This window comes from Octopus bimaculoides, chromosome 25 (genome assembly GCF_046866305.1).
Source record: "Octopus bimaculoides isolate indiv1 chromosome 25, ASM4686630v1, whole genome shotgun sequence".
NCBI classification, from domain to species: domain Eukaryota; kingdom Metazoa; phylum Mollusca; class Cephalopoda; order Octopoda; family Octopodidae; genus Octopus; species Octopus bimaculoides.
The window spans coordinates 8,968,089-8,992,964 of NC_142952.1; the positions used below are offsets into that span (position 1 = coordinate 8,968,089).

The window sequence follows — 24,876 nt, forward strand, 5'->3', positions numbered from 1 at the left end:
AAACTTATACACGTATATATATAAATAAAACAAATCCAGTGGTCTGTATGGTATGCCTACAAGAAATGAAAACTGCAATTTTGTTGTTTTTTTTGTTAATAAAAGATATTTAGCAAATAACATTTTGTATTTCTCATATGTGCATAATCTGCACGGTTTCCCATCATGAAGTCAAGCTACTGATGTGATCTTCAGCTAGTATGCTAAAGTGTGCATAAGTGAAATTAGCTATACACAAATGAAATTATCTATCACATGTTTCCTGAACATGATATCGTCGGTAGATTTTTGAACTATTTTCTCTAAACAAAAGTTTCAGTTAACCTATATATTTTTAAAGAATGGTTAATATGTTCTCCGTGAGCTGTTAGCGCATTTACAATTGAAAGGCGCCTTAGCCTCGCAATGCTGTGGGCCACTATTTCGAGAATTGATTACTTTTGAAGACGGTATTGTTTGTGCCAGATCGAGTGTGGTGGAGTACAACATTTTCGTCCTACATCTATTAAAAATATATTTGCTCTTCTAGGAGAAAACCGATGACAAAATTGCAGCTTATATTGTTCACGTGAATTCTTCGGAGTTCGTAGTCAACAATCAGCATTTAATGTGTTTTATAAAATCAATAATGCAAGATGAACTTTACACACACACACACACACACACACACACACACACACACACACATATATATATATATTTACATATACGTATATATATATATATATATATATATATATATATATATATATATATATATATATATATATATATACATACATATATATATATATATATATATATATATATATATATATATGTATGTATGTATGTATGTATGTATGTATGTATGTATGTATGTATGTATGTATATAAGAACCGAGTTCAAAATAATGGTCAATATATATAATTCTTTCAATAGAGTTAATTTGGTTTACAGTTGTTTCCAGTTGTCATTATAGCTACAGTAGTAATAGGTTTACTTAAGTGAGTAAACCTATCAGTAATGTACCTATAATGACCACTGGAAGTAGCAGTAAGCTAAATTTGCACTATTAAAGGAATTATGAGTAATGGCAACAATTTAAACTTGTTTCATATATATCACTCTGAAAAGCCAGTTTGTCTGGAGCCCCCCACCCCCGGATTTACAATATAGAAATTTTTGATGAACCATAACTGGAGACCCTACCAAAAGATTACTTGGCGGTCTTCACTAATCTAAGTAATATTGTTAGCCTGGTGTGCCAACAGAGTGCTTATGAAGTATTTTTATCCCGGATTGATAATCGCTTGTTATTTTTTTACACAATCACACACACACATAAACACACACACACACACACACACACACACACACACACATACACGTACACTCTCTTTACTCTTTTACTCTTTTACTTGTTTCAGTCATTTGACTGCGGCCATGCTGGAGCACCGCCTTTAGTCGAGCAAATCGACCCCGGGACTTATTTTTTGTAAGCCTAGTACTTATTCTATCGGTTTTTTTTGCCGAACCGCTAAGTGACGGGGAAGCAAACACACCAGCATCGGTTGTCAAGCGATGGTGGGGGTGACAAACACAGACACACAAACACACACACACACACACACACACACATATATATATATATATATATATATATATATATATATATATACATATATACGACGGGCTTCTTTCAGTTTCCGTCTACCTTATCCACTCACAAGGCTTTAGTCGGCCCGAGGCTATAGTAGAAAACACTTGCCCAAGGTGCCACGCAATGGGACTGAACCCGGAACCATGTGGCTGGTAAGCAAGCTATTTACCACACAGCCACACACAAATTATCAGATAGTTGTCTATAAGTCAGAAAAATAGAACACTCTGAGTAATAGAGCGGTTTTAATGGTTGAATTTTTATATATCGTTCAGCAACATATTCTGGTTAATGCTTATGACTGCTCCGAATGCTACCATCGCCTTTTCGTCCACTGCTGCGAGTTGGCATTGTTGTTATCAATATCGTTAAGGTGGAATTCTTGGAACAAAGTCGATTGGATAATTCTATTGAGTTGTGTCTTAACCTGTAATATACGGCTCCTTAAACAGTAATAAGTTATATTATACACGTGTACATGTACACATATTCATATACATGATACATATATATATATATATATATATATATATACGTGTGTGTGTACGTACGCACCCAAATCTCGTTTCTCTCAATCGATCTCTATACATTTATCTACCTATCCATCTATATCATCTGTGCATCCACTACATATCCATCTATTTATATCTCTCTTACCCGTCCGACTTTTTATTATATGTCGACCAGTTGCTAATCTCTTTGACTACATATCTAACTCACAACCTCTCGGGAATTTCTTTCCATCAGATCTGCATCAAACAACCAGAGTGCAGCTTGCTGTGAAATCACTAGTTATCATAGCGAACTTTTAAGTGCTTCTACACGGACTGGTCAGAGTGTGACAATTCATAAAACAAATGACTTAGTACAACGAATGTTCATAAAGTATTGTAGCGCGGTATCTGTGAATAAGGCCTGCAAATACATAAGAAATGGCCTGTCGTCCAAGTGTGTACAACTACACATACAGCAACATGCTATCGTAAAGCTAAGTGGTGATCCAAAGATGTACTATACATTCATTGAAGTTCCATCAGGCTGTGACTGCCAAGTAGTCCAATGAATTTTTATCTTTAACTGCAGTTATACTATTGTCGAACACGTTTATAAATTACAATAAAATATATCAAATTTCTGCCATTTCGTTTTATAGTAAATGTACTTGATTTATTGTCTGTTATGTATTCATTTAGTTATTTTACATTTTTGATTTATGCGACTGCTTCGGCTATCAATGACCTCTAATTTTTCAACGGTGTGTCTCTGCCAGCACATATTTGAGTGTGATACACACACACGCGTGCGCTCACACACACACACACACACACACACAAACAAACAAACATACATACACACAAATGCATATACACACACGCACACAGGTTATCAAGTAAGATTATGACGTTTACATCTTTTAACAAGATGGCTGAGATATTACATGAGTATGGCTAATAACAACGAAGGAAGTAATAAGCTGTGTCCATAATCACTTCCAGCTGTTTCGAGAATAGATGCGCAAATGAAGCGTTTTACGCAAAACAAACGGTGGCTAGCAATATAGCACTGATCTGTTTCATTATCTGAGGTAGAATGTCATATAACAACAATATATTCCATCGTTGGAGGGAGAATGAGAGAGCCGTAGTAGATAACATTGGCTTGCAGCTAATCGGCTGAATAGAAGATTTAAATAATAAGAGGCAGAGAAAATGTGGTCATTCTAAAAGGAGGATAGATAGAAACTAACAATCATATCAATAGATAGAGATATACTCATTTCAAATGTGGTTATTCCCCTCTATATAAAGAGGGGAAAGCCAGTGTCACTATGGGAAAGGTGAGAGGATACTAATTGATCTGGTGAGAAGAAAGTCATGTCTAAATGGCGAGGGCCAATGAGCCAAAAATAGCAGAGTAATCAATTATCAAGGTTGATGAATAACACATATCAACCATCTACATCAGTTTGATATAGCGTTTAGCGCGATCTGGTGTCACAGATATTTTATGTCGTTGAAACATTTTAGACGTTCAATGGACTACATTTAGAGTTGTAATATAAGTTAAATAGGTATAAGAGTAAGTCTATTCTATGTGGATCAGACTTGTGCTAAAAGATTCAAATTCCTGCGATTATATTTGTTATAAAGTCGGAGTGTTGTAAATCATCCATGGACACATGTGGTAAACCCTTCATTTTGTCTGTTAAATTAGTGTAGAGGATTATGTAAAAAGATTTGTTTACAACCTTTTAAGCATAAACACCATGGGACATTTTCGCCCTGCTATGGAACATCGGAGTATACGATATCCCCAGTAATATTATATGAGACACTGGCTTTTTTAAAGGTTAAGAGTGCAGTTACCTAGTGAGGTACATTTATTGTACTTATAAGATATAAAGGAGCTGAGGTGAACTAAATACCGGTAATTAAAATTAACTGTGGGTCCAATATGAATATTGATTAAATTTTGTTGTATGTTAAGGATGCTACACTCCTAAACATTAAATCTTGTGCATTTGCCTTGTAATGGACACTTATTACGTATTTTACAGTTGCAGCCTTTCTTTTTTAGGATTCCTGGCATTGTGCTATTAGTGTTATTACTAGGATATCTAGCTTCTCAAGTAATGTCTATTTCGAGAGAGACATTACTAATGAGGTATCTAACAAGGATAAGGCTTTATTTACGAAGATAAGAGAAATAGAGGCATAGTTATGAAATAGATACATAGTATTGAAATTTCAGGATGAGATATTCTTGTTATTGAAATGAATCCAGGCTTTAAGACACTTGTACCAAACCAGAGGTAATGGGTCTAATCCTGCCCAGAATGATTCTACTAATCAAGTTGAGGGCAGATCTAGTAGGGATGATGATCCGAATCGATGGTTTAAAATTCAAATCCGATTTGTCATCCTTAAGTTTGAAGTGAGAAGATTTAGTAGCACACGGCTCCGTTCGATTATTCACTTCCAGCTTCCTGATTTGTTCTCATTATTGGTGATTAATCATATCCAAGGCAGATACAAAAGATTTAAGTAGTTCCTTGCAAATGAAGATCAAATATTCTTCAACATTAATAGTGTATAAAATATCGGTGTTACCAGAAAAACGTGCACATTAGGTAATCTTGTGATTAGGCATACGCTTGCAAGTTATTTTTTGTAGGCAGAAGATTATGAAATTAAATATGAAATTAACGCGCTTAATATTTGAAACCTCAGCTTAAAACTATTCCAGTACAGGGGTATTAGGAGTACATATTGTCGTATTTTACTGTCATGCATGTTTGTGCAGTGCGTGTGAGTGTCTCTGTGTATGTGCATCTGCAAGATGTCATGCAGTGGGTCTGAACCCGGAACCATGTAGCTAGGTAGCAAACTTCTTACCACACAGCCATGGCTGCACCAATAGTTATATTGATATGTATACATATACTTTTAGGTTTTTCAGTTACTTTGCAACTGTGAGAAATTTTATTCAAGATTTATTTTGTTGCATATTTTTCTTAGTAACTCAGTCTCATCTACAATATATGTTTCATAAGTAAACACACAAGTGCACATCCTCCCACACAAATACACACATATTCGCGCATACAGCCATACACAGTGACACACACATATGTATACACATACTCACACATACATGTGCGTGTGTGTGTATGAGTGTATGTATTTAAATGCATATATATATATAAATACACATTTATATTTGTTAATATGCAAATACATACACACGCACACACACGCACACACACGCACACACACAGAGGTAGAAAGTATGAAGGGGACTAAAAGACAGGGTAAAAGAGTCGTACAAAATTTAAATACATACTTACTATAAGGTGAGCACAAGTGTGTACGTGCGCCGCTATATGCATATATATAGATATAAATGATGGAGCAAAAATGCAATAGAGGACAATAAAACATTCCGACAGATAGACGAAACAAAGGCGGACAAGAAAAACAACAATTAGAAGGACAGAGGGGGAAAAAGGACAGGTCATTTGTGGCCCTCTTTCTTCAGTCAAGTTACTGCATGTCCTTACAGTTTCGGGCAGTTACACATGAGGCTGTTCGATCTGGTTGCCCCCCAAAATGTCTAAGCTAAGAGCATTAGATTTTTTGTAAGAAAGCTAGCGAATGTGTAGGGCAACAAAGACAAAAAACGGAGAACATGGTACACAATGACCTGTCCAATTTCCCTGTCCTTATAACTGTTTTTATTCCATTTTTTATATTTATATATACATATAGTGCTATACGTACACACTTGTGCTCACGTTATATATACATACATACATACACACACACACATACACACACACACATACATATATATATATATACATATATGAGTATGCAATTTATACGAAAGATCCAGGGGAATATTTACAAGGTGGCTGAATGTTGTTTAAGTGTCCTAGGAAACAATGCTCACACTTGTGTGTGATTTGATTCCGTGATAAGTAAGTTGTATTTAAGAGAAAATAGGACAAATTGAAAATGGAGACAAACGCTCAGGATGGTATTAAAAGATTTATGTCTTCATATCTTCTACATATGTTTCGATGGATGCATTCAAAATACTTCCGACAGGAACAATCATCGTCAGCTAAGCATCAATTTATATATATATATATATATATATATATATATATATATATATATATATATATATATATATATATATATATATATATATAAACTGGTACATGCATGCACACACATACATACACACACACACACACACACACATATATATATATATAAGAGAAATTACAATAATCAAAACATTATATCATTTGTTCCCTATGTACATTTGTATCACGTGATCAAGATGGGAAGGATGACTTCCCTTTGCAAATACAGGCAGGACACAGATGTGTGTCAATAGCCAGCAGTAGGAGATGTTCTCCTGGGGCTAAAAGCAACAGTAACATTCACCCTTAGGGTTTAGCCGCATTTAAGTGGCAAATATACTTCACGTTGTCGTGCAGTTACTATTTATACCTCGTTCAATTTAGCTTTTAAGGTTTTCACGAAATGTAATGCTCCTTATCAATTTGCCCTCAAAGTAAAATTTTTTCCTGAAACATCGCGGGCAATTTTGGGAGATTTTATATTTTTATAATTTTAAATGTAGACCACCGCACCTACAACACGGATTTGGTCGTGACTTCTTTTCTGTTTTGTTCTTATTTGTTACCGGTCAACACTCTTGAATCTGAGAGCAATCTTTCTCTTCAGTTTTCTTTGGCACATGCCCACACATATAAGTATGTCTCTGTGTGTGCGCGCGCCAAAATCGCGTAATTTATATCGATCTCTATACATTTACTTATCTATCCACCTATGTGTCCATCCATCACATATCCATCTCTTTCTCTCACCTGCCTGTCCGACCTTTTATTACATGACTCTTCGACTATATATATCTAATCTCTTTTACTGCATATCTAACTCACAATCTCTCGGGAATCAGATATGCATCATACAACCAAAGTGAAATCATTAGTTATTTAAGCAAACTTGTAAGTGCTACTTCACAGAATGGTCAGGATGTGAGAATTCATGAGACAAAATCAATAATTCAATGCTTCTTCATGAAATATTGTGGCTCAATATCTGCGAATAAACCCTGAAAATACATACGAAATAAGCCTGACGTCCCAGTGTGTACAACAACGCATATTTCACCATGCTATCGTAAACGTAGGGTATGATTCAAAGCCATACTATCGTTTCATTTCGGTACCATCAGGTTGTGACTGTCAAGTAGTCAGCTGAATTTTTATCTTTGTTTAACTGTAAAAATACTACTGTTGGATTCGTTTATAAACTACAATAAAATATATCAAATTTCTATTATTTCGTTTTACTGTCAATGCAATTAATTTGTCTGTTGTGTTGAGTTTTCAACAGTATGTCTCGCCAGCACATATTTCAGTGCGATACACACAATTAATCCACACACAAAAGCACACACACAGATTATCAGATTAGATTATGACATTTACATCTTTTAACAAGATGCCTGAGATATTAGATGAATATGGATAATAACAACGAAGGAAGTAATAAGGTGTGCGGATAATCACTTACAGCTGTTTCAAGAATAAATGCGCAGATGTGGCGTCATACGCTAAACAAACAGGGGCTAGCAATATAGTAGTGATTTATTACATTATTGGAGGAAGAATGCCATATAACAACGATATACTCCATTGTCGGAGGCAGAATGAGGGAGAGCCTTGTTAGATAACTTTGGTTTCTTGCTGATGCGGTGTACAGAGGAAGATTTAAATAATAACAGGCAGAGAAAAATAAGATCATGCCAATAGGAGGATAGATAGAAACTAATCATCATATCAGTGGATAGATATATAAATTGTAAGACTTAAAGGAAGATATATAGAGGGGAATGGGCAGTGTCGATATGGGAATGGTGAGAGGATGCTAAGTGATCTGGTGAGAAGAAAATCGTGCATAAATGGTGAGAGTGAGGGGACAAAAACAATAGAGTTATCAGTTAGCAAGGCTGGCCACCGGATGTGAGGTTGCTGTATAAGATGAAGAATATGTATTATCAACATTAGTTTGACATAGCATTCAGCGCTATCTGTGTGGGAGGGGAAAGGTTATGTTAAGTATATGGGTTGAATATTAAAATATTGAGAACGTATTTTGTGGTTGAAATCGTAATCTCCTGTATCGCAAACATAGGAATGGGAAAAAAATTAGGAAAAAAAATAAGGAGGCGCGGAAATGTCACCTCCGATATGTTAGAAAGAAGAGATAAAGGACAGGATTTCTGGGAAAACTTCTTTTTAAGTTTATATCGAAGATCAGGATTTTAAATATGCTCATCATAAATACAAATTACACATAAGAAAAAGATCATTTCAATCGGATTTGAGCTGTAAATATACGCGTGCACACTGCAAGAAATTGAAATAACACCCATATTATCAATTCCACAGAATAAGAGAATACCGGAGAACATGATAAGAGGGATGAGTCTGTGAAACACGTTTAAGTTGTTATGTCGAACACAAATGAGAATATCATGATTTTCATGGGGATGGCTACTTCAGTAGATGTGGGCTCATTAAAACAGCGTAAAATGTTATTTACTATAGTTTGCTATAGACGTAAAGAACGCAGAAACGCACTCATAGAATTGATAATATTAAAAACACCAAAATGTACACATACGAAGGTCAAACGAAACGAAATGTAGTCAATATAGGTGCAAAACATACTTTCTGTAGCAGAGTTATGCTATAAAAAGATGGAAAGTCACCATTATAGTAAAAGATGCTATGCGTGATCAATGTAACAAAGTACAAAAAGCCAACATTTATTTGAAACATGTACTAAATGTTATAAAATTCACGACTGAATATCACGGTGAAGAAAGTGAAAGTCCAAGAAAATTCAGAAGGCATAATTAAATTTTTCATACAAAAATAATATATTTACAATTTTGAAACAAAAGATGAATCAAGTGTATAGGAAGAAAGATGCTGTTGTAACGTTAATTTAAAATATTTGCTGAAGGATGTATGTAGCAAGATATAAATTAATTTGACATTATTACATATTTTTAACTGTGTAACGTTATAAGCTGTAGAATAAATACTGACTAACACAGTAAAAAGGTTGTGTGGCGTTGATACTCAGAGTGATGAAGAAGCTTGGGAGGACTGTTAAATATTATCTTGAAACTGGTTAGAAGGAGTGGAATAACATTTCTGTAATTATATTGAAAGAGCCGCTGAGTCTTTCTACTTCGCCAAGTTACCGAATTTATTGTAATAACCAGAATAACATTTTTTTGTAGATATATTTGCGAGTATTGTGAGTGGTGTTAAATCAGCCAAATTTTCAAGTTGCTAGTACTTCAAAGTGGACGCTGTTGTTCGTTTAAAGTTCAGGCCGCAACCTAAACTTTCAATATCAGCGCGTTTCACTGTTGGGCGGGAGTAAGTTACTTACATAAACTAAGACAAACACACATACATTAACGCACACTTGAAGCCTACTTCTGTCCCTGTGTGTGTCGATCGTCACAAAAATGTATATATACTGACCGACATACATCGTCACACACATATACTTGTCAGCCATCGGCCTAACGTAGGTAACGAACGCGCGAACACTCTCATATAGAAAATGTAACGTTATTGTCGTTGTGGTGGTGATATAAAATGTCGTTTACGATAGGTGACTAAAAGAAAAATGACAATGCTAAATTTTTGTAACGCAAATGTGTGAATGAAAATATAGTTTAATTGGTAGATAGAAGCCTACTGAATCTTTTGATACCCCATACGTCAAAATCGGTAACTCGGTTTTGGAATGCATAAGGAACGTACGCATACACACACATTCATACGAACTCCCTTTTATATATATATGATAGTAAATTTCATGAAGGGAATGAATATGATTTGTAGTTAGTGTAAAAGAAGTATACGAATGAAAAAAGAAAGTTCTTAAATCTTGTAACTTAGAAGACAATATTCAGAGTAGAAAGTAAAATACGTGGTCGATAGAGAATAATATTTAGTTAAACGTTTGCAATGTAATTCCAATCAGAATGCATAGGGAAATTAAGAATTATGGAATATGGAATCGTACAGAATTCAAGCATGTAGTAAATTTAGAATGGGGAAAATAATGTATTAGGGCTTTGTTTCGAAAAATAGGGGATGCGCTTTGTTTAAGGCTTAGTGAAAAAATACATTTTATGTAGGCAGCTCGACGCAATATTTTACCGTATAGGCAAAATCTGGTCATCACTAATTGTGACTGTATGTGCTACAAGCAGTCATCTAGCTTGTCAGTATATATTTATTTATATATGCATATCTACTTTTGTGTGTGTTTCTCTCAGAATATATGTGTATATGAATATATCGAAATGTATATGTGTGTGCATCTATGTGTGTATATGTATGCATTTATCTATGTATCTCCATGTATATATGTGCACATGTATGTGAGTGTATATGTGTAAATGTCTGCTTGGTTGTCTTTTTGTGTGCACGCGTGTGTGTGCCTGTCCCTTTCTATCACCCCTTCTCACTCTTTCTCTCTCTGTACATGCAAACATACACACACACACACACACACACACACACACACACACACACACACACATATATATATATATATATATATATATATATATATATATATATATCAAACAATAAGCAACACGGATTTCAAAAGTGATTGCAGTACGCACGTTTCATGCTACTTCAATTTATTTAAGTAATGTGAGCATTACCTTAAATGCAATATAAAAAGCAATCTTCAGCTGCACGAAAAATGCAGAAAAAAAGACATATTACAAATGTGGCAACATATTAAAACCAAGTGGGAGAGAGCATACATAAAATCCAAATGTGAGGAAGAATATATAAGTCCATCAAACGTGCGTACTGCAATCACTTTTGAAATCCGTGTTGCTTATTGTTTGATTTTAATCACCCATCCTTTTGGGATGCGATATTCGGGTGCCTTCGCATAAGTACCATATTCAAGCCTTGAATCTATATCTAAACCGTCTATATATATATATATATATATATATATATATATATATATATATATATATATATTAAAACGTTACTGCTCTAATACATTAAAGTGTACTTGAAGTATTGACGATTTATATGTGTGTGTGTGTGTGTGTGTGTGTGTGTGTGTGTGTGAGTGAATGTGTGCACGCGTGTGTGTAGGTTTGTATGTGTTTATGCATGTGTATGTGTGTATGTTTCAGTGCATTTTGTGTATATACATATTTAGAGCTACGCACTTCCTCTCTACGTGTATAAATATCTATTTATATATCTATCAATATATATATATGTATACACATGCATATATATATATATATATATATATATATATATATATATATACATGTGTATATATATATATATATATATATATATACATGCATATATATATATATATATATATATATATATATATATATATATATACATGCATATATATATATATATACATGTATATATATATATATATATATATATATATATATATATACATGTATATATATATACATGCATATATATATATATATATATATATATATATATATATATATATACATGCATATATATATATATATATATATATATATATATATATATATATATATATATATATATATACATGCATATATATATATATATATATATATATATATATATATATATATATATATATATATATATATATATATATATATGTATGTATATATATATATATCAACCAGTTATTATACTTGTCTTAATTGTCAATCTGGTCGGAATCCTTAAAACTAATCTCGTCGACAGTTTCACGACTTCATTTGTCTCTGTTATTGTTCTCTCTCGCTCTCCCCCTCTCCCTCTTCCTTTCCCTTCCACCGTACACCTGGGATTCTTTCACTTTCTATTTGTTTCTGGTGCCCGCTTTTCATGCCTGGTTTCTGATAATCAGTATTACCATAGTATTTTGGCTATCTATTACGTATACTTACATAAAGTTAATTATTATATAGGGGGTTTTATGCGCTTTTGCGTATACATATGTAGGTACAAAACTATGTAAATATCTCTCTACGTATTTCTGAAAGTGTTTTGTTTTTCTTCAAACTTTATATAATTTCTTATGTATTTCTTACGTATTTTTCAACTCTTTCGACGGTGATCTTTCCTATATACGTAAATCGATTCCAAAATAAACTTTCATTTCACTTTTGAAACTCCGAGAAAGTTATAATGTGATGCACATGCACTCAGCTCTGAGTGCCCTGTATATTATAGCAGAAACGGCAGTCAGCTAATAAAGTTCATTCCATAATCTTCTGATCGTTTTCTCTCATTTAATTTCGTATTACACACTGTACTTGACTAACGCTTTATTCTGAAGCATATGTATATTAAGTTTTAACACCAAGTTATCAGTATCTTTAAGCCTAAGCAAAATATTAATTTATATGTGTATGTGTGTGTGTGTTTAAGATGAAATATATCAGCAAAGATCATAATAACTTGACCAGAGGTAAAAAAATTAACATATTCAATTCAAAAGTGAGTATATGTGCCGCCGGAAAATTTAAAATCTAGAGACGCACAGCGGCTCAAAATTCATTTATATCCATCAATCACAAGATTCGACGAATCATTTACAAAAGCACGTTCAACGTCAGTTATTCCGCAGTTCCTTTGAAACTTTAACCGAAAATAAATCAATCCATTTGATATCAAATATACTCCCGAAGTCAACCAAATAAGCTACCTTTTCTACCGAACATGTACTAATAAGCTAATATTATATAAGATTATCGACATAGCCATTCAAAATATGTGATATCTTTCTCTGTGCATAACTACTTTTTTACGATTCATATAGGTTTTAGGGTTGAAACGTAAATTTTGACATCAACTGGAAAATTTGCTTATACGCGGGAATTGACGACCAGCTTTCGAAAAATGTAATACCTATGAGAAGCTAGACATTTTGTTCTACACTGAGATATCTTCGCTCGTAATTCAGAATTCAGAATTCAGAACTTGTATCTTTATGTTGACATAAGACTTGATATTTGTTAAAGACCTGCAAAGGTTAAAACAACAGTTCGGTAAGTCACTTTGAAGTTTTATCTATCACGCTCAATTTCCTCCGTGGAAAATTAATTCTAATTTAAAAATAGACCTCATACAAACTCAAAAATACAAATACAGGCCCTATAAGTTCAACAAATCACTGCCCATTTTCGGTATCATGTCACTCTCATTCAGCCCTCCTAACTTTATTTTCCTTCTTTCTATACTTTACTCTCAAACTGCATCGAATAACATCTCTTACCTTATCGTCACAAAACTTAGATTAAATTAAAAAAAGTCAAATTAATCTCCACTCTTCAGAAATGACTTTCCACAAGCAATCAATTCTTTTCCTACATTTTTAGCTGGAGAAATCGGAACAAAGATTTAGTATAGATTCGATGGAGAAAGCAAATTGCAAAAGGGACAAGATATTAGACGCGGTGCTAAACTTCATGTTAGAGTTCTTAAACTACCAGACATAAGATGAGAATGAAATAACAGACTTCCTATTACTGTGTCTAAACGAAGAGACTACTAACATCCTTTTTTTAAAGAATTTTAGTGGAGTCAATGTACGATAAGAAACAAAATCAATGTTTCTTGGATGTTTCGTAGAACGTTTGTTTGATTATTATTTTTTGAAAGGATGCAAATTGCTGCTTATGTAGTTTCAATTAGAGGGAACTACTTACCGTTTTGGCAATTATTACTTAACTTGATTACGGTTGCATAAATTATTGTCATTGCGTAAAATTGTGGTCTTGGAGTAAGAAATATTAAATGCCTTTCAATTGAACAGTTTGCAATATTTGAGGTAATTGAGAAAGTCTTTAACAGTCTATAGCACTTTTTACTATTGCCAGGGTAGGGTTGACATATTACATGCTTTATTTCAAATTCTGTGTATTACATTGAAGTTACAACCAGTATTGGGTCCTTGTTCGTTGCAAGGCTAGTGTATTATTGGTAGATAAACATATAAAACAAGCAATTACACACACAAACGCGCACACAGAATAACACTTTTGGCACTTAATCATCTCACTGTCGGTTCGTTGTATCTGTCTATATATATCTTTTAAACCTTATTTGTGTATATACATTCACACACGCATACATAATTATATATGTATTACATATATACATACATATGTGTGCGCGCACACACACACAAAAACACATACGGATATATATATGTTCGTCGACCAATGTTTCTATCAATCGATCTCTATCTATATATTTCGTATTCATTTCTGTATGTGTCTGTCTGACTATACTGTATACGTCGTCTCGTAGTGCATTTCTTTGCGTATATATTTGAGTATATATATATATCTAACTCTCGGTATTTTGGGTTCTTTTTATTCATCAGATCTATTTCCAGAATGTCTACAAGAAGAGAAATTCGAACAAGTTGCTGTGCATCTATTTATGGGAGAGTCAAACTTAAAGGAGGTATTACCCGTCACGGTGCGCATGTGAATATTTACGAAACAAATGATTTTAAACAATTGTTCTACCATAGACGCTGTGTTCCCCATGTTCTTAACAGACCATGTAACTTCGTATCAAAATACCTAAAGTCAATATGTGTCCAACGATACACTTACCAACACGCGATGGTAACCTACGGAGATTATAAAAGGATTTTCTATGATTTGATAAAAATCAAATCAGGTTGTGAATGTGAAGTAATTGACTGAACTTCTGTGTTTGATACAAGGCATTCACACATGTGCTAAACGAATGTATATACAATAATAAAATATATTAACTTTGTGCTATTTCGGTTTATAGCAAATGTGCCAAGTTCATTGTCTTCAGTTTTCAGATATATCTTGTTAATTTTCTTACATTGTGTCTTACAACAGTTGCAGCTATGCTGCAGCTCTGACGACGAGAGTTTTATTCCATCATATTTTAATCGTCTGCCAGGAGATATTTTAATTTGGTATATAGATACACAAAAACACATATATATGTGTATGTATATATGTATGCATGTATGTATGTATGTATGTATGTATGTAAACCAACATGTACAGGTAGATAGGTATGTTTGTATGTATGTGTATATATATATATATATATATATATATATATATATATATATATATATATATATATATATATATTATGCATATATATATATACATATATAATGTTCATATGTGTGTGTATGTGTGTCAATGTGTGTGTATATGAATGTATGTATGCTGGTATATATGTGTGTATGTATTTCGATTAGTCTGATAACTTGGTGTTATGCTTCATATGCTTCAGAACAAAGCGTTAGTCGTGTACAGATCGGCAATAAGAAAATACTCTTACGACTGCATATTACGTACTACTTTCACAGTATGTAATAGGCATTCAAGCTCATCTTTTTCTTGGTCATAAAGTTTTAAGTCACCCACATAAAATAGATGGCTCATGTTCGTGTGAAGTTTTTATGATTCCCTCCTTTGTCTGGAGATACAGAACTTCTTGCCATTTATTCATATATTTTATTATCGTTGCTGCTACGTTGTTCATGTGTTGTATTTCTAGGACCCATATGCGGGGGATACCGTTTAAAGCATTTCGGTAATCGATCCAAGCCATGCTTAAACCCTTTTTTTGTTTCAGTTGTCTTCTGCCATGGCTCTACTGAAATGTGTTTATTTGCCTTTAACCGTATAAAGGACGTTTATGTCATCATCATGACATTTATATCAAGCTTGATTGAAATTAGTGAAAGTTGATCATGTTTGATGCATTTTATTTACTGGGAATTCTGACGTAAATCATGATTTTTGTTTTCACGTTTGTAGTTGAATTTACCTTAAATGACATTGAAAGACTATATTTTCAAAGTTATTGAATGATCCATACATGGCTCTGCATCTGATGAAGCCAAATCTATCCTTAGTAATGGTGGTAATACCGGGAATTTTGAAAAAGGAACATTTGAGTTTGTGAAAAATGTTGATATGATAGAGCAAAATGGTTTTCATTTTTGAAATCAGTACCCCAAAAGTGTGCTAGTAAACATATTTCCAACCCCAGACAGGGGAAACCATATTTCCTAGTTTTCTTAATGCAATCATTTAAGATATTCATGTCGTTTCATGTGGGTTCATTTAAGGCCTTCATATGAATTTTCGTAGATTATATAAATTATCATATAGAGATAATCATGTATATGATGAAATATAATTAATTACAAAAGTCATATATATAAATGTCTATCTATATATGTATGTATGTTTTTATCTATCTATATGTATATGTATGTGTGTGTATATATATATATATATATATATATATATATATATATATATATATATATATATATATATATATATATATATATACATGCACATGTATGTATGTATGTATGTTTGTATTTATGTATCAATGCATGAATATAAATTAAACTTTTGCAGGCTTCTACGAGAAGCCTGCGAACCAAATCAAGCTGTATTAAATAATAATATATGTAACACTTACTCAATGTGTTGAGTGTCTTTTTCTTTCGATTAGCCACTCACTCATACATACATTCGTTCCTACATAAATACATACATACATACATACTTACATACATGTATATATATGTGTATATATATAAATATATATATATATATATATATATATATATATATATATATATATATATATATATATATATATATATATATATATATATATATATATATATATATATATATATATATATGGTATATTGATGTGCGACAACTGGTCTCTATTTATCTGTGACTTTCTTCCTTACTATCCAACCTGTCTATTATTTCTGTATCTTTAATCATTTCTCTATCTTTATTCCTTTCTTGTTTCGTGCACCCATTCTTCTATATTTTCTATCTTTCTCTCCCTCTATCATTCTATCATTATCTGCATTTCTCTCTACTGCTCTGCCACCTATTATTGTATTTCTTTTTTCAGCTTGCCTTTCTAGTTTTTCCTGTCCCCTTTGTCCCTTATTAACTGTCTATCGTTATACTATTTTTCTTTCCACTCTCCCTTTTTCTTCGGATGTGTTTATTTCTAACTTTTTATCCGATCTGCTTTTCTTTGACATCAAAATATACACAAATATGAAAAAGTCAATATTTAAATCATCAAGAGATTCCTCTCGGCGCGTCTTCAAGTTGTAAGGACTTCTGAATTTATGATTAATAAGGGAACCTTAACATATAGCATTTCATATCTCACTGATGTGCATAATTTGTACGGTTTCTTATTACGGACTATGATAAAGTATTCGTGCAGATCGAGTTTTTCGTGCAGTATTTGTACAGACTGAGATTTTGTGTAAAACTTTTTGGGAAAATGTGAGTTACTGGTAGGACATTTTAATAATACAGGTGCCTCCTATTATATGTAAATCTGGCGTTCTTCGAATAGACCTTTTTCAGTATCTTTGCAGTATTGTGTGGTAGAGTGTGATAATTTGATTGCGCTTCTAATCAACAGGTGCTTGAAAAGTGTTTATCTAAAAACCCTAAAATGCTTTTTTGCTGTTGGAAAGAAAAGTTGTTTATGTCCGTGATGGGATCTTTTTGGGAATTCTGTGCAGCATTTTCATTCTACAGTCACTACTCATACCTCTTTTATACGCACGTTTAGTGTGCTAAGTATAGAAATATTAAACAAGAAATTACAATCTCACACACACATATTCTATATACCTATTGATATCTAAATAAATAGTTCACTTTATATATATTTAAGTACTAGGCTCACAAAAATGAGTCCTGGGTTCGATTTGCTCGACTAAAGGCGGTGCTCCAGCATGACCACAGTCAAATTACTGAAACAAGTAAAAGAGTAAAAAGAATAAAAGAGTAATATATATTATATATATATATATATATATCCCATACACACAGCCCCTCGTTCTTCGATCACCATTCTTTCTCCCCCCCCCCTTTGTTATCTCCCCCTTTTCTTAGCTCGCATGTGTAAAATTTCTAACTTCCGGTCAGCCATTACTATGATTGACCGTTGACTGAACACTATTCAATTTTTTTTCTCTGTGTTTTTTCTCCTTGTCTCCGTATTCTTTCTGTTGAAGAGCGTAGCTCGAAACGTCAAAGACTTTCCGTATTCCCGAGCGTCATACTAATACATCCTTTTGTTGTTTACACCACCTGTCCTCGTCTGTTGTTTTTTCGTACATTCTCCTATATATATATATATATATATATATATATAGGACAGACCCATCTCATCAGGCATTGGGAGAAGAGTTCTTCAGAAGATGGGTCCATCCTACGTGCTCACGAATATGGAGTTGAGTAATGCTTATTAAGATATATGTACTTCCTATCAAACGTATTCTATCTACCTGTCTATCTATCTATCTGTCTATCTATCTATCTATCTATCTATCTATCTATCCATCCATCTATCTATCTCTCTGTCTATCTATCTATCTATCTATCTATCTATCTATCTATCTGTCTGTCTGTCTGTCTGTCTGTCTGTCTGTCTGTCTGTCTGTCTGTCTGTCTGTCTTTCTGTCTGTCTGTCTATATATATATCTATTTATCTATCTGTATATATATATATTTATATATATATATATATATATATATATATATATATAGGATTATATATATATAGGATTATAGATATAGGATTATATATATAGAATTATATGTACGTATATATGCATGTATGCAACAGATTATTAACCTTTGTTTCTTTCTATCGATCTCTATGTCGTAACTATGTCTGTCTGACTATCTATGTATATACTATGTTATTCGTGATTTTTGTCTGTGTATCTAACTACCAAACTTTTGGGATTTTTATCCACCAGATCTGTGATGAAGCAACCAAGAGACACTGAAAAGTGGTTACCTTGTTGCCCCTATTTTGTTCAAGAAGTCGCTCTTAAATCAGGTGTTACGCGGACCGGCCGGTTTGTGAATGTTTACGAAACAAAAGATTTAACTCAACAATTTGAGCTAGTAGTTTGTACTAAAGCATCTATTAACAAACCCTGCAGATTCATACCAAAAAATATGAAATCTGTTTGCGTACAACGTTACGCATACCAACACGCTATTGTTACAGAAATGGATTACAGAAGGCTTCACTATGATTTTATAAAAGTCAAAGCAGGTTGTGAATGTGTAGTAACCCACTAAACTGCTATATTTGTTGAAAGTTAGTAACGCTACTTATTTGTAAAGCGAATTTATAAACTACAATAAAACATATCAACTTTTCATTTCATGTCACAACAAAAAGAAAGAATAGTTATTTTACGGTTTCAAGTAAATAAACCATTGCGATTCAGTTGAGGAACTGTTTCCAATGGTTTTTATGAGCCAAGTCAGCTGCCAGCAATTATTTCACTTTAATGCATATTACAATATCTTCATCGTGAGAGGCTACGTTGCCTTCTTAACGTAATGGGAATTAAAGCCGGTTTATATCAATAAAGAAAACCGACAGTCCGACATACATTAGGACGTATACGCACACGCACTCAGATACATACATACGTAAATACATACATACACATACACACACATACGTACGTACATACATACATACATACATGTTGTTGGCACTCCGTCGCTTGCGACGTCGAGAGTTCCAGTTGATCCGATCAACGGAACAGCCTGCTCGTGAAATTAACGTGCAAGTGGCTGAGCACTCCACAGACACGTGTACCCTTAACGTAGTTCTCGGGGATATTCAACGTGACACAGTGTGACAAGGCTGACCCTTTGAATTACAGGTACAACAGAAACAGGAAGTAAGAGTGAGAGAAAGTTGTGGTGGAAGAGTACAGCAGGGTTCGCCACCATCCCCTGCCGGAGCCTTGTGGAGCTTTAGGTGTTTTCGCTCAATAAACACTCACAACGCCCGGTCTGGGAATCGAAACCGCGATCCTATGACCGCGAGTTCGCTGCCCTAACCACTGGGCCATTGCGCCTCTACAATACATACATACATACATACATACATACATCTAAGATGTTTAAAACTGTTCCTCCAAGACCGTTGGGAAAATAATAATATAACCACAGAAAAACTAGTTGTGGGAAGAAGGAAGTTTGAGGATGTTCCGAGCAATTGTTGATAAACAAAATTGTAATGTTAGAGGTGTGCAGAGTATAGAAAAAAAGCTGGTTTCAATGCTGTTAGACTATAAGGGAGCCTTTCACTCCGTTCCACACTCGTGGATGTTAGAAGTGCTTCATCTTGCTAAATTGTCAGAGAGCATAATCAAAGTCGTAGCTGACCTGATTTCTTCCAAGGCAACCATCTTGAAGTTAAATATAAGGAGTGTATTGTCACTGGTAAAAGGGGATAGCCTCTCTGTGGCGTTGTTCATACTTTCAACAAACCCCTTTCATTTAGTTGAGGAAGTGTGAATGATTTCTCATTGCTTCACGAAGAGACAGAAATATCAAAATTACCTATTGCGTTTTTTGTGGATGACTTGATACAGTATGTTAGGTATATGCATGAGATAAAACAAGAGCCTTGACCTGGTTACAACATTCCCAAAGGATATGAGGTTGGAGTTTGTCCGGATAAATTTTCCTATTTGGTTGTGAAACGAGGAAAACCTGTAAACCATATTAGCAGCATTTTTCATCAATGATTTAACTGCTTTTCTTATGTCTGATGAAGAATGTTAAGGATGCCTAGGAATAGTATCATTTACAAGGAACGCGTCAATAAAGAATATAACAGCCGATGAGAAAAATATGGATCTCCGAACTCCCTATATTCAATAATTTGAACATTTGACCAATTTGATTGGCTACTTTATGAGATCTGAACCACTGATATGAAAGTCCGAAAGACACTGACCAGCACAAATTATTTTCACATTAATGATAGAGACTGCCTCTATCTAAAAGAAATACAAGGGGACAGAGGCTTAAAATTGATCCAGACTGTCTTTTAGTGTCACATTATATCCCTTTAGCTCCCCTTTTTAACCACCAAGTGCATCCCTTGCCCAAGTTTCTATACATGAAGCATATAACATAAAGTAACTTGGGTAGCAGATCCTCGAGAAACATTCCCTGTCTGATAAACTCGAATATATACCCGTATAAGGAGTATTGGTGGAATGTATCGGTAGAAATCTTAATAGAACGCAAGCTTAATATACTAGACATCGTGATTTGGGACAGATAAGAGAAATTATGTACGGTAGCAGAAATCAACTGCTCAGTGGTTGTCACCATGGTGCTAAAGATAAGCAAGGGCTATCGATGTATGGAAAAATTTACAGCTATCTACCTGGATTACAATTTCTGATTTAAACCCGTAATCATTGGGACACTAGGATATGTAACGAAGTGCCTCTTCACCAGTCTTGAGAAATTATTGTTCTCAAAGTCAGAGAGGAGAAAACTAATTATAAGATTACAGATATGTTATCAATAGAACTGTTAAAATATGTAAAACTTTCGAAACGTTCAGCATTTAAGGATATATACGTATGTCTAGATGTGTAACTATAAGCATAATAATACATAGGTAAAGCAAAACATACAAATCTATACATACATTGCCTCCAAATATTGAACACATACACACGAATATGCCCAAATACCTCGTTAATGTTTAAAATTCCAAATGGAAGTGTCTTGCATCTAGAAATGAAATTATAACATACATACATACATACATACATACATACATACATACATACATACATACATACATACATACATACATACATACATGTTGCATACATGAGGTTGATAACAACATGAAACTTGGGAAGCAGCTCGTTGAGCAGTATTCCGTGTCTGATAACCTTAGATATATACCCAAAGAAGTCGCACGACTCTATTGCAATATTTCATCAGATGAAAGGATGGGCGTACATCAGCAGCAGATGGGCGTACATCAGCACAGATATGTTACCAGAAAGCTCCGGGATGGTAGTAACCTTGATTATCGAAGCAGTCTATCATGGATCAAAACCCAGATTACTAATTTCCATTTTGAAGAGAATACATTTGCAATCCAGGAACAGAAAATGTCGACCAAAAGGGATAGCGATGCAGGAAAAGCACAAAAGGGATAATGTCGCAGGAAAAGCACCCAAATCTGATAATCGATGCAGACTTTGTGGAGTTAACATCGAAGAATGTCACCCACATCATAAGCAGCTGTTCGAAAATGTCATCATGGTATTATCAATCAATGAGACATGATGTTGTATCTAAGTCAGTCACGTATAATGGGATACGTCGGAAGGATAACCCTGAAATCAAAGAAATAAGAACTCATAGTATGGTAGAAGGCATAGCCAGTTATAAAAAGGAGTACTGGTGGAATGTCCCAGTGAAAGTGTCAATAAAATGTAAATGTAATAGACCTGACATAGGGATCTAGGATAAGAAGATCTGTGTACAGTTGCGAAAATCAGCTGTCCAGTGGATGTTAAAATAAAGCTTAAGATAAGCGAAAAAGAAAATACTTATGCTGAAGTATTGAGAAATCTACAGTTATTCCACCCAGATTACAAGTTCAGGTTTATATCTGTAATTATTGGGGCACTTGGATATGTAACATACTGCCTAAGAACCAGTCTTGAGAAATTAGGCTTTTCAAAACCAGAAAAGAGAAAACTGATTGAGTTTGAGTTTGAGGAGGAGAAAACGTTTTACGTGGTGGTGGAGGGACAGAGACCGAATAGTTATATATGCGGGGTAAGGGGACACATGAAGACCCAGTGCCCTTTATTTGAATTCTCGCATAGCGAAAAGGTGGTGGAGAAGAAGCAAGGGAAAGAGCAGACGGAGGAGAGATTGCAAAGAAAGAAAGATAAAATTGAGGAGGATTGTACCCAGGAAGTTAAAGAGAAGAAAAAGAGTGAGGTGAAAGAAAGAAAGGAGGAGAGTGGCGGGTTTGTCAGCCCCCAAAAGAATGAAGAAATCGAAGGGCAAGAGAGAGGAAAAAACAATAGAACTATGCAAATATAAGGGTGCCTTGATAGCGTATGAGAAAAGTGTGGATGCGGAAAGAAAAATTGCGAAATGGAAGGGACTGGTGAGAGCTTCAGCTCTCAGGAAACAGTCTTGAAGCAGATGCGAGCGGTATTATGATACCTAAAGAAAATTATGAGAGATTCATGGATGGATTTAGTGGAAATATAAAAATGGTATAATGGTTTTGGTTGTATGAGATTCTTCGTTCGGTAGTTGAATACGACGCGTTGAAGAGAATGGAATTATCAAAGTAAAAGGACTTTTAATTTGAAAAAAGGAAAAACTGGAAAAACAAATAATATTCTAATGTAAACTTTGTGAAAAAGGGGGAAAAAAAAAAGATTGTCAAAAAAAAAATGTATATATGTAGACTTTTTTTACGCGCGTGCGAGTGTCTATATGTATGTACATATATTCGGCACCACTTAATTAGCAATAATTTAATTATTGAACAGGAAAATATGTTTTGCTTTCAAGAAATACGGTTCAGTTCACGTGACAGAGGAGGCGCGGATCTGTTTACATTGAATCTAAATGATATCTACTTCAGAGGAAATCATCTTTCTTTATGTTGATGAAGCACATTCCGCTCAGTGTCTTATAATAAAATCTGAATTATGATATAACTTCAGCTGAAAGGCAACTCTTCTGACAAAACACGTAAAGAATATGACAAAATAATGATTCATTCCAAACAGCGATGCCTTTCATATAGAGTTTCAAGGGAAGTAATTCATAATTATATCATCCCAAGGGAGATAATTTGAGCAATATTTTTTCTATTGTTTCACTGAATGTCAGTTTAATGTCTTATAAAAGTGACAAATTTACAATTACCTAAATACAGAATGTCAACATATTTACAGTTCATTCACACACACACATACACACACGCACGCGCACACACACACACACATACACACGCACACGCACACACACACACACACACACACACACACACACATACACACACAACTCAGTGGAAGTTTTGTAATAATTAAAAGATAGAAAATACATACATACATGATAGCTGCAACTCGATTTCGATTAAAGGTATCACTTGGTCGTTCTCTTAAATATGAGCAGCACAGATTTGGCCTTTCAGTCCTTCTACGACATTCTGTTTCGTAAAGATGTGGTAGCGATGGGCGCCTCCTTTGATGAACCTTCGTGTAACGTTTCCACTACTCTTGCAAGCACAGATGTCTTACAATTCAGGGTTACCAGTTTGCCTGTCTGAGTGACAATCTCTGATTTCTAAGGCCTACCTTATTTAGATAGACATGTCCATGTAGAGCAGAATTCGTGACAGACGAACTGTACACAGAAAGTTCGCTGTGAGTTAACTAGTAAGTTGGTCAGCATCAAAAAAGGGGACTTCCGGCAGGAGAAGAAAAACACAAGAATGTCAACAGTGAGTGTGAAACGAATCTGAATGAACTAAATAGAAATAAATGGTGACTTAAGCCCTGACGTACGGTAAGTAATAAACCTTTGATAAATGTATTCTCGTCTCCACTAGTTTGTTTGCGTGTAGCCTAACAAAGCTATAACCATATTCGTTACTCATCAAAACCCTTATGAACGTCTCTCTTGAGCTGTT

General features: G+C 34.1%; 1 protein-coding gene across 2 annotated transcripts in view; it reads left to right on the forward strand.

Moving 5' to 3' along the window:
* Window positions 1-19,531, forward strand: part of LOC106880251 (uncharacterized) — a 37,526-nt gene extending 17,995 nt beyond the window's left edge. Inside the window, exon 5 of one of the 2 annotated variants that reach the window (XM_089341837.1) lies at window positions 19,118-19,531. In XM_089341837.1, coding sequence (XP_089197963.1) covers window positions 19,118-19,448 — 331 coding nt within the window. In that variant the 3' untranslated portion in view covers window positions 19,449-19,531. Of the gene's footprint in view, window positions 1-2,390; window positions 2,784-19,117 lie in introns of those variants that run through there. The other variant, XM_089341838.1, reaches the window with a different exon arrangement.
* The last annotated feature ends 5,345 nt before the right edge of the window (window positions 19,532-24,876 follow it).